Source organism: Dendrobium catenatum, unplaced genomic scaffold (assembly GCF_001605985.2).
Source record: "Dendrobium catenatum unplaced genomic scaffold, ASM160598v2 fragScaff_scaffold_989, whole genome shotgun sequence".
Lineage (NCBI taxonomy): Eukaryota > Viridiplantae > Streptophyta > Magnoliopsida > Asparagales > Orchidaceae > Dendrobium > Dendrobium catenatum.
Genome location: NW_021319451.1, coordinates 1,449,722 through 1,467,678, shown reverse-complemented (window position 1 = coordinate 1,467,678; position 17,957 = coordinate 1,449,722). Strand labels below are relative to the sequence as shown.

Below are 17,957 nucleotides of genomic sequence, written 5' to 3'. Positions count from 1 at the left end.
CATGCAAGAACAAAACAGGAGCTACGTTAAAAAAAAGGTAAAAAGGAAAATAAAAGAAATTGGCGCTTGATCTGCATAAATTAATTCTTAAAGAGACCCCAAGACAAATTTAATTAAAAGGATAACAAGAAAATGTGTCTAGAAGTGATACAATACCTAGAATAGCGTTAAAAAGAAAAACTTCTCAATATATTGGGTACATACTTGTATGAATCTGAATAAGACCAAAACTCTATCAAGAGTGCCCTCCAACTCTTCTTCAGAAGTACCCTTGTTTCCAGCACGAAGCTTCTCGTCCAAGAACTTTGCAATCAATTCTGCAGGTCTATTCTGTTAAACAGATATAACATAGGTCATAATGCTGTAGCTTACATTTACTGCATCATCATGGATAAAAAGGTTGAAGACTTTGTTGTAACGATTTATGCTCTACTTCAGTGATGCATCTTGGAAACTAGTAAATCATAGAAATCGCATTTATAGAAATTGTATGCTAGTCATTAACACCAAAATATCAGAAAAGAGTTTTTTCCCTTTTATGCTGAGTTTTCCTCAAAATTGAGAAGCAGGCTATTGCACAAAATTGAATAGCAAGATCCTCGATTAAAGGCTGCCACAAACAAAGAAAAACCTTGAAATCACAAAGAAAAATTGTAGTATATACCAGTATGCATTGGATGTTTTGTAACTAAAATTTATCCATCTACATATTGCGTAGTACATAACAGCTACAGAACAAGAGACAAATAAAATAAAAGAAATGTAACGCATAGCTATGATCTTCATAGTAACTTTTAAAGCCAAATATGGCATCTAAATAATAGTAAGAGAAATCTCTTGGAAATGTTTTGCCATTCTGCCACACATGAAATGCAAGAAATGAATTCATTCTTCAGCCAAATAGCATCACATAAACTCAGGCCACCGGAGCAGGTGTAGGACCCTCTTAAGTAGTCTGGTAAGTGATGCCATGGATGTCCACCTATATTTTTTTGGTTCAGGCCAATAAAATGAGATTTGTTGCTGCCATAGAGAATATTTTCATGACAAAGAGCATCATATTTGTAGCCAAGAAGTTACAAAAAGTAAGATTGTTTCGTCAAAGAAAAATGGCACGTAGGCATGAATCCCGCTTCACACACGTAGGATTCCATTCTCCTTAAGGCATATTATAGTTAATCAGATTTCCCCTGAAAGTGGTATCAAGGTTTATTTAGATCCGGGTCCTTACTTCCTATGAGTGCAAGCCCTCATAATTAATTAACTCTCCTATCACATAGAAGAGAACTCTTGATTAAAGATGAATTGACATTTAGATGTGCAACAACGTAAGTATTTAATTTTATTTGTGGGAATGATGGTAGACATGATCAAGATCCCATGGTTCTATCATCCTGGGAATACCGTAGGCTTCAGTCTGCTAACAATAACAATCGTTGATCGTAGTGTCTAGGAAATCTAATTAGCAGCCATAGATTGTCTCCTCTCATGGATCCCGAGTAAATTTAAGTGGTTGAATGTAGGTTTTGTTGGTTTAGATTGGGACTTACAGCTCCGCTTGAGAGTCTCCCGTAGTTTAGATTTAGATTAGGTCATAAAACTCCGTTTAGGAGTTGCCCGTATGTTTGGATTTAGGTCGGGGCTTATAACTTTCATTAAAAGTAACCCGCGTATTTAAGAGGTTTGATCAAGGATGGGTCTTACCACTTACATTGGAAGTAGCCCAACGGTTTGAATAAGGACGGGTCTTATTGCCATTGGAAGTAGCCCAGCGGTTTGAAACTTGAAAGTGGGTCTTATTGCTTCTTTTTAGAAAGTAGCTCATGGTTTCAATTTAAGACAAGTCCTACGGCTCTGCTTAAGGATTGTTTGTGTTTGGATAGGTCTTACAACTTCTACATTAGAAGTGGTCTAAAGGTGAGTCTTACAACCTAGGCCTATAAGTAAGGAAACACGCGTTGTTTAGCGGGGTTATGTTACTTTTACCTAGGGATTTCCTCTAATACACTAACTAAAGTCGGACTTATGACCTCTATTAGAAGTTGCCGAGTTTTAGGTCAACGGGGATTTAGCTTAGCAGGGTTTAGCAATATATATGTAATTTTACACACTTCAATGCTTCGATATCCTTACGAGAGTCTTGTTTTGTCTATAGTAGCAACTTTACTTGTTGTACTAGCTCTTCTTACTAGCTTTGCTTCAGTAATAGCCTTGCCTACAGTAGTAGTTTTGTTTCTTTTCCAGTGCTAGCTTTCCCTCTTCAAATACTAGTTTTGTTCTTTCCAGTACTAGTTTTTGTTTACCCTGTGGTGACTTTCATTTACTTTTCTACAGGTGTTCGTGGTTAGTAGTTGGAGGAGCTACAGGATTTGCCAAGAGCTGGAGCTTGCCAAAGCAAGAGCTTGTAGCTGCAGTTGCAGAGGTTTACGGTTGCTTAGGATTTTGGAGCTTTCTTTCTATTTTCTGTTTTCTTTAGTTTTAGGACTTTGGTGTTAGTTGGTGTACATTGTATTTATGGTTGATTAGTAGAAAAACATTGTTTTCTTGTTTTTCATGCTTTAATAAAAAATGCAAACTTTATCAGAGTGGCTCTCCCCTCAATATTTTCTACTTGCATTTTTTATTATTTTTAACTTAACTAATTTAATTTTTTAATTTTAATTAAATTGAAGCATAAATGTAAATTTTAATTAAATTAAAGTTTAAAGTTTAATTTAAAATTAACTGCTCAACTCTTTAATTGATAAAAAAATTTAAATTTATTTAATTAATTTAATTTATTATTTAAATTTTGGTTGATCAATTAATTTAATTAATTTAAAGGTTTAATTTATTAATTAGATAATTATTAAATATTAACTAAAAGATTTAGTTTAAAATTAATTAGTTTAAATAAATTAGAATTTAATTTTATTTTAATTAGTTATCAAATTAAACTAATTTTTTAAATTAATTGCTAAATTAGATTTTTATTGTTAGCTAATGTTAATTAGATCATTTAATTGGTTGTTTTATCTATTTAATTTAAAAAATTAAATTAGAGATGTTAATTAAATTAATGTTAATTAGTTATTTTACCTGTTTAAGTTAATTAATATTTCAAGTAATTATAATTAATTAATTGTTGTTTTAATTATTTAATTAATTTATTAATGAAAAGTTCTAATTATTTCATTAATTAATTAAGTAATTTTGATTAATTAATGGTTTTAATTATTTAATAGCCTTCGGGGGATTAAAATCGACCCTGGAATCTTTCTTTGCTCTTAAATTCGACAATCGAAGTATTTTTTGGTTCCATATTATTATTATAATTATAATTATTATCAATATAATTATGTAAATGCCCTTATTCTCTTCCCTCTCACCTATTGTTGCAAGATAGAGAGAGGTTTGGCTCGGGCAAGAATCGAACAGAGGGATTGATCGGGATTTGAACGAGAGGAAAGGTTCATGTATAGGTAAGGGAGGCGAACGAGCGGCTCGGGAGATCAATGCGGCTCGGAGCTGCTGGCGGTCATTCGGTCGTGATCGGGGTCAGACACCAAAGGCACAGTAAGAGGGCCGCTCGCGCTGGAGTTCAGAGGGGAAATTTGGTTGGACGGCGAGATCGGAGGTGGAGGCATGCGGGCTTCGCACGTTTACAGGAGGCGAACAGTAAAGTCGTTCGAGAGAGGCAAAGCTGATAGACAAGGCTTCGGGTTTTGCTCGGGGAAGGTCGGAGCGACAAGCCTGGTTGACGGTCGTAGGAGGAAAAGGGAGATTGCACAAGATCATCGGGATTTCAATCCAAAACTGATCATAAGTGAGCCTAACTTTCTTCATTCGTTCCTCAGTCGTTTTATAAGAAATGAACCAATAGTTATTTCAAGAACGTGAGGGAGGAGGAGATGTGCGTGAGAACAACATGCTTTCCCCTCTTTCTTTTATTTAATTAATTTTAATTCAATAAATTTGATAAAAAAAATTTATTAGATTTCAATAATAAATAAAAAAGGCATTGCAGGGCAAAAGAGAATATGTAAATCAGGATAAGAGATGCGCACAAACCTGACGAAGATTTATTAGATGTTCAAAGGAATCCTTTATGGTATTTGAAAAAGCTTCATTTCTAGAGAAACTTTCTTCCAATATTGTATCAAGAGATGCTTTAAAATCCAAGAGACATGGAACCAACTCTTTGTCCTTTTCTTCATCCATAATAATTCCCTGCCCTGTGCCCTTGATGTATGAACCTAAAGCCTGTCTTAGCAACTCAAGAGCATTCACTCTCGTGAAAAGGGTATACAGCCTTTTAAGGTCAACAACACGCTTTGCATCCATGAGCATCGTGAACCCCTGGTCAACACAAAACTTTGTGGGATGAAGTAGATGAACTTCCAAGAGTAATTAAGAAAGCACAAGGAAAATAAGCTGCAGAAACATCACCTTGTCAAGAATCGCAGATGTATGTCGTTCAAGAAGTTGTTTCTCAGTGGTAGCAATAAGTGGTTTCCTTGTATTTGCATCTAAGTAGAGCAGGCACCTCTCATGCTCTTCGTGTAACCTCAGCTACAGTTTTGCAGCAAATTAAGGAAAAGGACAAATCATGATAACATAGTGGAGTAAGTAATGCTTATGCAAGCATTTATGAGTCTATTTACATATGATGCACAAATTTTGTGCCGTTTATCATCATAAATGTGTCTATATCCATAAAAAACACAAAGATACGGAAACATTAAAATAAAGTAAATGAACTCCCCCTGCTGACTATAAGTGTCTGCAGATTTAACACACCTCCACATGTTTCAAGTAGTCTGGAACATCAGACTGTTGCATGAATTTAACACCTTCAGAAGCATAGAAGTCGGAAGTACTTTGAAGAAAGGGTTTCTCAAAGATTTCTGCATAGGTTCCTAGAGCAGTAAACATCTTCAAAAGATGACCAAGCACTGTCCTATCAATAGCTTCACCTATTCTGACCAAAAAAAAAAAAAATTCAAGCGTAAGTCGGCATCCTTAAGTGAAGAACAAAATCAAATAGAATGTGCATCTGATCTGTAAAACCCAAGTTTGCATAGGTATGTGCCACATTGGACTCAATTTAAAAATAACCCAAAATCCCATCGTTCACAAAATTCAACAAATTTAATGTCATTATATTCTATTCATCAAATGGAGCAATTTGTCATATAAACTATATGTCAAAATATAACAAATTAGAAGTTAGGGAATTAAATCTCATTTGTATTTTTTTCTATGTTAAAAAAATATAATTACTGCTTAAAAATGAAAAAAAAATGTAGCAGGGTTAATTAAAGAATTCAGCTAAATCACATATAAAGGCATGCATTCGTGGATGGAATGGGCATTTAAGTAATTAATTTTGATGAGTGACTTAAGTAGCCCTATCAACCTATTCTTCACTTTTTTTTCTTCACTAGGCACTCATGGGTGTGTTGGAGTGGACGCTGGATCACCGGGAGGCGGAACTCATGGAGAATCTTAAGTGCTGGAGGTGTGCTGCCCCGGGGGAGGGGGGGGGAAGAAATTTGAGAAGTTAGGGAATAAGGGAAGAGGAAAAAAATAGAATCAGATAAGGAAGAGGAGAGAAAGAGCCAAAAGGTAAGAATTTTATTTGTGCCTTCTGGAAAAGAAATTTTGTTTGGCTTGTATATTTAACATTTCTAATTTAGCAGGTTCCGTAATTGATTAGTACATACGTATTGCGAAGGGAATTAGTACCTATAGTCATGTAAGAAACGTGAAAATTAAAAGGTATATTAGTTGGATATTGATTTAATGGCATGAGTCGGATGGAAGATTGTGTGAATTAGTTGTTAATGATTTGGGTTGGTTTAGATGCCCTATATACATAGGTGGATGCAATGTGTCCAACTTGGTGAGTCCGCACGTCGACAAGGAAAGATATACATTTTTATTAATACAATAGGTAAATATGAATTTTTATGAATGTATACATGCATTTTATTTTAATCGGTTGTGTGAATGTGTTTGCATTTCATATGTTTGTAATTAGCCTGAACTATGAATCATACAATCACTTCCCATGTCATACTTTGTGATTTGTGAATATTTTATATATGCTTCCACAGTCAATTTTGTTAAATTGAGACATGAGATTTATATAGCCATACATATTTATAAACTGATATGTATTTAAGTCATATTGATCCACATGCATATCTATATTTATAAATTATCAAGAGACACACACATGTTGAAGCAAAAGCAATGGTCACATAAGCCTGAAAATTAGTCATGTTAGGTGATAGGTGGGTGGGGACAATGCGACCAAGTAGACGCCAGGCACTCTCAATATGATGAAGCATATAGGCTATGATATGATATGAAGCCTACGGGCTATGAGACATATGGATTATGGAGCCTACGGACTATAGAAGAAGTTTGACCTCATAAGCTTATGGGCTATAAACCTAGACCTAGACATCTAGGCATGACATCTTCTGAGGCTAAAAAGTGAAGTTATGAAATCAACGAAATATCTATGGATATGATTATGTATTATGATTATATGAATTACATACCATATTTAAATGTAATTGGTTTAAAGCGATGCTATTGATATTATATCACATGTTATTGAATGTGTAATTCAGGTGAACATAATTCTTCTATACTACAGTATATGTGATACATACCCAACATATTCTATGTTACAGTTACTATAGATTTGACTCATTTGAGTTGCTTACGTACGCTTTTTATATGCCATGTTGACTTAGCTGTTACTGCTCATGTTCATTAGTTTCTTTCTTACACGTGATTATTACATTAGAGTAGCATATTTTTATAGGCATTGTAAATCACCAGATTATTATTTTAGCTATTCTTACATGAAAAAGAAGAGTAAAGTTACGCCAGAATTGTGTCAAAATCAGTTTTTATTTTATGTTTACTTTTGTAAATATAAGAAAAATCTGAACTGAGTTCAGTAGTTTGTTAATAGTTACATGTTTTCAATTTTCCTATAGTTGTTTTGTAGATGAAATTTTTAAATAGCTTCAGCTTATGATTAATGTTTTAAGTTATGATCTCTTTTATAATTTGTTTTGCATTTGGATTATAAGAATTGTATTGAAATGAAATGTAATATAATGTAAATGATTTACGGTCTCTCTTCTATTGACTGTGAGCAGTAGGGTCAGCATAGGGCAAACACCTCAAGAAAATCTAGAAGTGATATAAAATGCTTCAAAAAGCAGATTAACAGGCAGCATAACATTTAGGTGCACGAAAGTAAAGAAATTTGTTTTACAAACTCTGCACGAAGCACACGAATAATAGCAACAAAAAGATAATCAGAACAAAAACTAACTGTGCAATAAGAGCCACCAGAACTATGGCAGCAAAGAACAACATTTTGGCTATGACCCTTGCATAACTGCCACCAACCACCCCTTTAGCAAGCAATATGCAGAGACAGCACAAAAGAAGACCCTCCCAAATCAAATATAAAATGACGGCCTTCCACTGAAGGGGATTCCAGGTCGCTGAATGAACTCATGCAGTTGTGGAGGCCACAATGCCATGCGGCACACACGATTGCAGATGGATTGGGAAAGCATAATGCCATAGGGAAAGACACAAGGAAGCATGCGACTGCTATCCTGAGTGGATAATAGAGCTTATGCCCTCGTGTAGGCAATATTCAATACACATTTGAGGATTCCAACTTCCCTAAAGGATGCCCTTATTCCCAGCCAAAGCGTTCCCTCTGTTCTGTGAGCGAGAGCTGTAAGAGCTCACGCAGCATCTAGAAGGAAAAGCTTAAGCAAAATCACCACTCATTGGCCACCTGAACTAGGCAATAATTCTAACAAATAATGTGAACGTTAAAAGAAAAAATGGTAAAATTTTAAGCAAAAAAGGAGCAAATGACTGAAAACACAACAAACCAGACCACCATCTAAAACTAACCATAATTCTATTTAAGAAAAAAAAAAGTTAAAAGTAAACAGCATTCCAATGATAACGTTTATTTACAATTCAACCCCAAGCAAATTAGTACATTGGTATGCTGCTAGGAAAATCAATAGACAAAAGAATAAATGGAAGAAGGTGATGAGAATAATTGCATGAAGACAAGAAAGCGAGAAGAAATGATTACCAATTCAAGGGAAAGCAAAGAAGGTGAAGGAGAATAATGAAACACCGAACCAAGAAACAAAATGGTTGCTTGATCACAATGATCAAGAGTAGTTCTACGGGCATCGATCCAAACCATAACATAAAAAGATTTCATATGAGATGGAAGCTGGAGGTCAAGAAGTAAAAGGACTGGGCACTTCTAGAATCTTCTTTTCATTGTTGTGAAGTAATAATATAAACCATGAAAGAAATTTTGGAAGATGAAACAATAAATATATATATCCAAAAATAAATATGGAGGGGGAATGTCGAGTGTTGTTGACTTGCTGGGCTCTTATCAATAAAAAAGTGTTTTTGGGCATGTCACTATTCTACGTAAACTAGCCGCTTTTAGAGTATTTAAAAATGGTGATCTTTAGCATAATTTTCAAAGCTAAAAAAAAAGATTTGACAGAAAATATTATGATTTTAATTGTCAATATAATAACAATTTAAAAAAGGTATGACATGCAACTTAAGGCATTAATATTTGAACTTTGAAAAAAAAAAGGATTTTAACGATAACCCTGATTTGAATTTGTAAAGGCAGCATAAAGATTTATCACAGGACATATGATTGCATTTATCATATTTACAATTGATATGAAAACATGTATTTGTTGTCTAGCATGCGCTTATTTTTCCCTATGCTATATGAATTTTGTTTTCTCCATTGTGTCATGTTAAGAGTCAAATTCTCATTTAAATCTAATAAAGAAATGTCATTTGATCATTTCTAATATTTTCTAACCAAGATTTAAGGTCTACATCTATCTTTCTTAACATAAACGAAATCTAATACATCTACTCTCCTAATCGGATCATCGGAAGATTGGCATTTGATGTGACCAAATCCTCTAAGGCGACTCTCTCTAATCTTATCTACCACTGGAGCTACTCCAACCTTTTCATGTATATGCTCATTTCGTATTATGTCTTTGAGGGTAGAGTCACTCATCCACCTAAGCATCCTCATCTTTGCAACACTTCTTTTTTTTTTATCTTTGCAACACTTAAATTATTAATATGCTTCTCTTTTAATGGCCAACATTTTTTGCCATAAAGCATTGCAGGTTTCATCACCATCTTATAGAATCTTTCATTAAGTTTGAGGGGTACTTTTCTATCACACAAGCCTGATGCATTCCTCAACTTCACCCAAAGTCAAAATCCACCAACTAAAGCTATTAATGCTAAAATTACATTCCATATATTCAGTTTTAAATTAACTCAAGCAAAGCCTTTAGATTCTAAGATTGACCTCCATAATTCAAGTTTACCTTCAACTCCCTCGCTAGTCTTATCAACAAGAATAATATCATCAGCAAAAAGAATACACCAAGCTACAACATCTTGCAAATATTTAGTGAAAACATCCATGAGTAAAGCAAAAAGATATGGGCTTAAGGCTAATCCTTGATGTAATCCAACTGAAATATGAAAATACTTAGTCAAACAACCTTGTGTTTGAACACAAGTAACAGCTCCTGCATACATATCCTTAATGACTTGAATATAAGCATTATTAACCCCATCTTTTCTAGAACTTTCCATAGCACTTCTCTTGAAACTTTATCATGTGCTTTCTCTAAATCAATATGTAGATCCTCCTTGTTTTCTCTATACTTCTCCATCAAACCTCTCAATAAATGTATAGCTTCCATAGTAGGCATACCCGTCATGAATCCAAATTGATTTTGAGAGACATTAGTATCATGCCGCAATCTATGCTCCATAACTCTCTCCCATAATTTTAAAGTATGACACATTAACTTAATTCCTCTATAATTTACACAATCTTGTGCATCACATTTATTCTTAAAAATAGTAATCAACAGACTCATTCTCCACTCGTCTGAAATCTTTTTAGTCTTCAAAATAATATTAAAAAGTTTACTAAGCCAATAAATTCCTTTTTCTACTAAGCATTTTCACACCTCGGGATATCATCAAGTCCAACAACTTTTCCATACTTCATTTTCTTTAAAGCCTCCCTAACTTTGATTTTACTAATATGTCGATAAAAATAAAAATCTTTAATTTCATTTAGGGTGCTAAGGTCACTAAAGTCAATCACATTCTCATAATCTTCATTGAAGAGTTCATAAAAATATCTCATCCACCTATGTTGAATATCTTCTTCTAATAAAAGAACTTTTTGATCTTTATCTTTAATACACTTCACTTGAAAAAAATCCTTATTACTCTTATCCCTTTGTTTGACTAACTTATACATATATATTTCACCCTCCTTAGTATTTAATCTATTATATAATATAAATCATTAAAAGCTAAAATTTTTGCATCGTATATTGATTTCTTAGCCTCCTAATGGACCTCTTTATATCTTTCTCAATTATTAGAATTTTTATATCTAAATCAATTTTTATAATAAATCTTTTTTTTATTTTTTATCTTTTCTTGAACATTTCGATTCCACCATCAACTATTTTTACTATTAGGAGATTTTCCCTTGATAATTTCAAGCACAATTTTTGCAACATTCTTAATATCACTAACAATTTTTTCCTACATAACATTAGCTTTTTAATTCACAGATTAAATCTTAAGATCTAGTATATTACTCTCAAAAATATTTTGTTAATATTTTTCAAATGCTCTCATCTAATCCTAGAATAATGTTTTACTTTATTTATTATTTTCTGCTCCTTCATCTTAAAAAATAAATAAGTGATGTTAGGAACATAAACTTTCACATTGAATAACTTTACAATCTTTGCAATCTAAATGACCTATTTTTCTTATAAGAAAATAATCAATCTGAGTTTTATTATATCCATTCTTATAAGTGATGAGATTCTCATCTCTTTTCTTAAAAAAAATGTATTGGCAATTATAAAATCATATGCTAAGTAAAAATCTAATATGGTCTAACCACCTTCATTAATCGCTCCAAATTCATAGTCACCACGAATGCTTTTAAAATCATCTACCTCTCTACCAACATATCCATTTAAATATCCTCCTTTTTTTTTTGTTTAAGGGGTATCTTTTGTATTATTTTTTTCTAAGTCATTCTAAAATTTTAATTTTGAACACATGTCTAAACCTACTTGAAGAACATAAGCACTTATAATATTAATAATCTTAGCATCAACAACAATCTTTAAAACTATAATTTTATCTTCAATTCTATTAATTTTTACAACATTATCCTTTAAACTCTTATCTATAATCACACCTACATCATTTTAAGGACGACTCTTACCAAAATATCAAATTTTAAATCCTAAACTATCAATCTCCTTAGCCTTCTCTCCAATCCATTTAATTTCATGAATGCATATAATATTTATTTTTCTATGAATCATAATATCTATTAATTCCATTAATTTACCTGTAAAAGTGTCTATATTCAAAGTTCTTATCCTAATTTTAGTTTCATGAACAACGGTCGCCCAGCGCTATCGGCGCTTCGCCGGCGCTCACGCAATGCGCGCGCTGCTGTCACTCCGTGATGCGTGCTCGCTGCCGATCGGTTCCGTGTCGGGTCAACTTGACAATCCGCCAGGTCGGGTTCAGATTTTCGACCCGTTTGCCTAATCGTGTCGGGTTAGGGTCGACCTGTTTGAACCCGGGTCAGTTCCGGGTCCGACCCGAACACGACCCATGACCCGAAATTGACACCCCTAGTATCCGGACACTGATGCAGCGGCCGTTGCACACTTGTCATTGTATTCAAGCCATACAGCGCGTCTCTTTAAGGGAATGCCCTAGCATTAACACAATGTATTAAAATATTCATGTCATAATTATTCGACAAGTTTTACGCTGGCTATCGACTACCAAACTTAACTCTCTACTTTTCTCATCCATGACTTAGGACCTGACAATGGCAGTATTTGATATAATAACCATGCAAAAATTATATAATAACCATAAAAAAATTATATGTAATATAATAATTTGAATTATTTAAAAGATTTAATCATACCTAACTTCATCTTTTGTTGCTTGTTCTCGAATACACACTATTTGCTCTCAATTGCATCCTTTGTTACATCTTTATTTATTTAATTGCACTTGCATGTTAAGGTTCCATAAACTTGCTTGATCAGGAAAAGACTATTTAACCTGCTAAAATAACAGTCAAAAGACTAGGATATGTAAATTATTTTACCCTATTCGCTATACAATATTCGCTTTGTTCATTGGAGAAGAGGGGTTCGTTATCAGCTAACTTTCCCAAGTCCAAACCTTGGGGTGTTTTAGACTATAAAAGACAGCATCTTTCTCTTGCCCATCTTACCCTTTCTCTCACACCAAATTTGGTTTGACAGAGTTTTGAGGCATGCCACATTGAAGGTTGTACTTAATGTAGAGTTAAAGCACCTAAGAAGACCATTCAAATATAAAGGTGCACAAAAGAAGCATACCACTTTAGCTGTTAACAGGCATGACTAACATTTAGGCATTTAGCATTCCATGAAAACGGAAGACAGTGACACCCAAGTGTACCATATGAAGTTATAATGATAAAGTCTAGTAAGGAGATGATGCATGCAACCTTTCGATTGTATATGTCTTTTATTGATCCAAAGCCCTTAACTTCCTGGACTCTGTACGCATCTCCAAATACAAACAAAAAAATAGAGGGTTCATACTGCAAAGATTTTTTTTTTTTTTTATAGAGGGTTCATACTGCAAAGATGAATGGTTCGGTGGATATGATAATGATGACCGTTACATGGGCAGGATAGAGTGCACATGAGAATGGTTTTTCATTTAAGAACACTTAATTCGGCTCAAAAAGAAAAAAAAGGTAGGCGCAGAATCAATACCAACCTCCATGAAAGTTCTCCCCTTTCACCATTAGGAATCATGGTACTTAAGTTCTTTAAAGAACTGAGTTTGGGCACTTTTTGCAAAACAAAAACCTTGATCAAGTTCAAAGCTGGGGATCATAACTGAATTTTACTACATCTTATCCCTCCGACGTCCTAACCATGTCCTAGCCACCCCCACCGGCACTCATTTCATCCCCCACTCGGCCATCCCCAAGGCCAAGCTTACATGCCAGCATTTCCCCAATCTAAACCATCAATTTCAAATACATAACGCGTGTGTGTACATTGGTGAAAAGCTTACATGCATTCTACTGTTGGTAACAATAGCCGTACTTGATAAATATAAACTATATTGTGTAAATGAAAAAAATGATCTGGATTAAAATAAGAGATGTGGATCCATTTGTGCAGAGAAGCATAGCAACTCCCATAATCTATAATCCCTACTGTGCCGCGGAGACTATATATTAAGCCATAATGAGAGACCAAAACTTCTATTTGAAAATTTTCAAAACCACAAGCAAAGAGAGAGCGACAATAAAATGAGTCGCTTTTTTAAATTATTTTAATGGAGGTCCTGGAGGAAAAATTAATTTTTTTTTTAAAAGGACCAATTGCCTAATAGAAAAAATATATATTAATTTTTTTTTCCAATCATTAAAAGTTTAAATATAAATTAAAATTTAATTTAAATTTTAAAAATTTAATGAACAAGGCATGAAATTGTCTATCATTCTAAAGCCTAACCTAAGGTGAATGCAAATTTTCAAAATAAGTTATAAGTCCATCTCATTTCTTTAGATTTTTTTTTCCCTTTCATCAGAAAGAGAAACAATTTTTCAATTTTATCCTTTTAAAAACTAATAATCTTTTATTCAATTTTTATATAAAATAATATACGCTGAATTTTTATAATATAATGATAAAGTTTATCCTCCCATGCATTGTGTAGGATTGTTTACTTGTGAAAGGCTAAGTCACATTCAGAACCATGAGGGCTAAGCGTGTGCCTAAGTTGACTGTGAATACTGCACTCGGTGCTACCCTCCCCTTTCACTATAGATGTTAGTGTAGTAGCCGAAGTTCACATGGTTATCACAGCCACAGGTGTCAAGTTTGAAGTTCGGTGACCAGCTTCTTTTCCAACATGGACTGCAAGCCTCGAATTAAGGTCAAGTAATCGCAAACATCAACAAGATTTATTCATACTTGATGGAAGGTCATAAGTAAACTCCAATTAAAATTACGACAGTCATAAGAACAAATAACTTATAATAAAACATTGGATTGACACCATGAGCACTTCAAATGCATTTATAAGAAATAACTAATTGTCAATGGATATGACAAAATGAATAGTCAAGAACATCTCTCAATTAAACTTACAAGCACAGTATTTAGAAAATAAAAAAGTAACCCTCCCTTATCTTCATACTAAATTAATAAGTACAGAGACATGATGTTATAACTATTATTGGATAAATAGATTTATATTATTGGATCTATTGTTCAGAGTGAGGTGAAATAGATGGGGATATTATCAGCAGAATTCAAGTTGGATGGTTGAAATGAAGGAATGCATCGGGCTTGTTGTGTGATAGAAAAGTCTCCCTCAAACTTAAGGGATAATTCTATAAGATGGTGGTGAGACCTGCAATGCTTTATGGTGCTGAATGTTCGCCATTAAAAGAGAAGCATAATACTAAGTTAAGTGTTGTAGAGATGTGGATGCTCAGGCGGATGAGAGGCTTTACCCTTAGAGATAGGATACAAAATGAGCATATACGTGAAAAGGCTGGAGTAGCCCCAGTGGAAGATAAGATTAGAGAGAGTCTTCATAGATGGTTTAGTCACATAAAACGGCAGCTTTTCAATGACCCAGTTAGGAAAGTAGAGGTATTAGATTTGACTTATGTTAAGAAAGGTTGAGGTAGACCTAAAAATTGTTAGAAAATATTAGAAATGATATTTCTTTATAAGATTTAAATGAGAATTTGACTTTTAACAAAACACGATGAAGAAAAAGAATTCATGTAGCCGACCCAACATAGTGGGATAAAGGCTTGATGTTGTTGTTGTTGTCGTCGTTGTAGTTCCAACATTCCATGCATCAGTAACAGCCAAGTACCTTAATTTTTCACAGATCACCGGTTTTGCATATAATATTTTCGAGAAGTGTGTATGTAAGCATTTAAAATGGCAAGGCCGCATATGATTAAGCAAAGCAAAATATTTATTCAGCTCAATGAAATACATTAAGAAAAAGATAAAGCAAAGAGAATATATTCAACATATACCAAAATAAAAAGATAAAAAGCGTTAACCCGCTGCAATCTCAACAATTCAAAACAGTTTAGCATACCGTTCTCTCTCAATCAGCTCTAGAAGGCCAGCAACAATTTTACGCTCAACTTCTGGAGACAATGATAGATGTCTGCGAAACAACTGCAGCCCCATGTCCCACAAAGAGCGAACATTTGGAGTTTGCTTAACATGAGTTCTATCAAGATATAGAGCTATACCACGAATCATCAACATCTGGTCACAGAAATCCTGCCAGCATTTCTCTACCAACGATAAAAACACCACCAGATCAAGGCTTTGGCCAACTAATGACAGCAGTTTGGCAGAAATGTGCCCTTCACATTCCTGCTGAATACGTTGATAAAGATTTCCTCCCATCTTGTGCAAACAAAGATCACTAACTGCCTATGGTACAAAGGCCAACAGTCATAACAGAAACTACATCTACAATTTTCATGGCCATATTACAAACACGGACCATAAAATTACCTGATAAAGCTTCTCAGAATCACAGGGATCTGGCTGCTTCAGAAATATAGCTGTAATAGCAGACTTTAAAGTTGCCCATGTATTTTCCTCAAAGTTTGCAGGCAGGGTTGGCTTTCCTAAAAGCAGAAAGCATTTCAAAAAATCTTAATTGTAAGAATATAAGGCAATAAAATGCATAGGAAATTAAATTAGCTAGAAGCCCCAAAATAGATGAGCAATCCTATGACGACAACAAGCATATAATAGTGCACCCAGAATCTCTTCCAATGCAATAATTTATAAGCTAGATACAAACTACTTACCGTATTCTATAGCACAGTATAGATAATCAGATGAATTAACTCCCAACTACTTGGTGGTGGCTCACTTTCATTCATTTATCATATTAAATATTATTTGAGGTGTTAAATCTATTTTTTCGCAACTCATTTTAAACCGCCACTAGGCAAGTAACTTAGTGCTACCTATTTTTCTTCCTAATTGTTTGACAATAATTCATCAAATTGTCTAACAAGCGCATTTTTTCACCCATTGTTCTACATATCTAAACCACATCAGACCATCTTTAGTCACCTTATCTTCAACAAGTGCCGCTCCCTCTTTCCTTTAATATAATCATCACACCTTAGTTTATCCTTCCCAGTTTTGCCACAAATTCGAGGTTAAAAAAAACTATATCGTGAATCGAGTTAATTTCCTCAATGAATCTAAACGCAGATTTTGAATGGAATCAATATGTAGTTTCAAATTAAAAACACAAAAAGTCACAAAATTATTTAAAAATATAGTAAACACACGAAGTTCAGTAAAAAAATGATCTTACTTTATAAAAGATATAATAAGAAGCACACAATGTTCTAAAAAACAAATAGGAGTTGTAGGTTTATAAAACATAAAAAATAGTAACTTATGATAGAACGAGATTTTAAATTAAGTATTTTAAAGACCTAAGTCAAATCTTTTATGCTATAAAAATTAACATCATCATTATCATCATCAGTAGTATAATCATCTAAAGAATTTTTGTGAAATCTAATGATTCTATCACCCTCCCCATCACTTACATATAAGTCATCCCATTGATCCTCTTCCTCATCCAATATTGTTACTTTCTTCTTTCATGCATCAAGATTATTATAATAAATACACCATAATAAGGAAATACTAAATAACAATTTATTATATGTTTCATAATGAATATACTTTACCAACCTCTCAAGTTATTTGATTCGTGGATGCTTGTGAACATCGACTAACATCTATTCCAATGAAGTTTGAACTTGTGGCTGGCAGTAGACGCTTGAAATATTGGGTGTGAATAGAAGCCAAAGCACTCATGAAGGAGAAGAACAAAGAATTTTTAGGTTTTATATTGAATTTTAATGATTTTTAGGGCTAAAATTTAATTGTTTTAGAGCACAAATGCTATCACCTAAAAATTTCTATTAAAGGCCCAACTAAAATATTTTTAAAAATCCAAAACATAATTAAATAGGCTCCGTAAAAAGATGCAATTCAAAATCCACATGTTAATAGGTTTCAAAACATTAAGATTTAAAACCCACCCCTTAATCAATTAAGACTTGGATTTTGAAAAATCAAAGAAAAATATAGATTTTGAATCTTTTTTTTTTAACAACTCAAAATGAAAAGGGCTATAAGGCATTGATTTCAAAAAGTTTTTTAAACCTCGAATAAATCAAACTAAACATTTTCATTCCTACCATACGTAACTTAGATATCAATGAGTTTTCAAACAACATTCAAAACCATACAACATTATCAACCAAATGGTACTTTTGTTAAATTTACCTTTAAGCCTCCATGATAGCCTCTAATCAAACAAAACTACCAAGGCACTTATTCATAATCTTTCAATCATGATAATAGAAGCTATATCCCAATCTATATTTTCATTTCTATATAAGAGATCCAAGATGCTTAAACCTATTATTGATGGGGGCATCGGCAGGAGATTCCGGCGCGTCTAACAGAGACGACACCGGAGATCGACGGCTATGATGGATAGCCTTTACTACTGATGATTTGTTGTATCTGCAGTTCTTGCATTACTTGTTGCTTTTCAGTTTTTCTCATTTTACCCTTGTGGGTATTAGTTTTATCTTGTAGCCCGAGGGGCATTTTAGACTTTTGCATTTGCTTTCATTTGGAGCCTATTTATATGGCCCCTTGTATCATGTA

General features: G+C 33.6%; 1 protein-coding gene across 1 annotated transcript in view; it reads right to left on the bottom strand.

The window, feature by feature from the left end:
• Nucleotides 1-17,957, bottom strand: part of LOC110112158 (cullin-4) — a 43,775-nt gene that overhangs the window by 18,716 nt on the left and 7,102 nt on the right. The window contains exons 2-7 of the mRNA XM_020844267.2: nt 15,756-15,871; nt 15,325-15,671; nt 4,780-4,960; nt 4,429-4,551; nt 4,051-4,338; nt 205-330 (exon numbers count right to left, since the gene is read on the bottom strand). Coding sequence (XP_020699926.1) covers nt 205-330; nt 4,051-4,338; nt 4,429-4,551; nt 4,780-4,960; nt 15,325-15,671; nt 15,756-15,871 — 1,181 coding nt within the window. The remainder of the gene's footprint in view (nt 1-204; nt 331-4,050; nt 4,339-4,428; nt 4,552-4,779; nt 4,961-15,324; nt 15,672-15,755; nt 15,872-17,957) is intronic.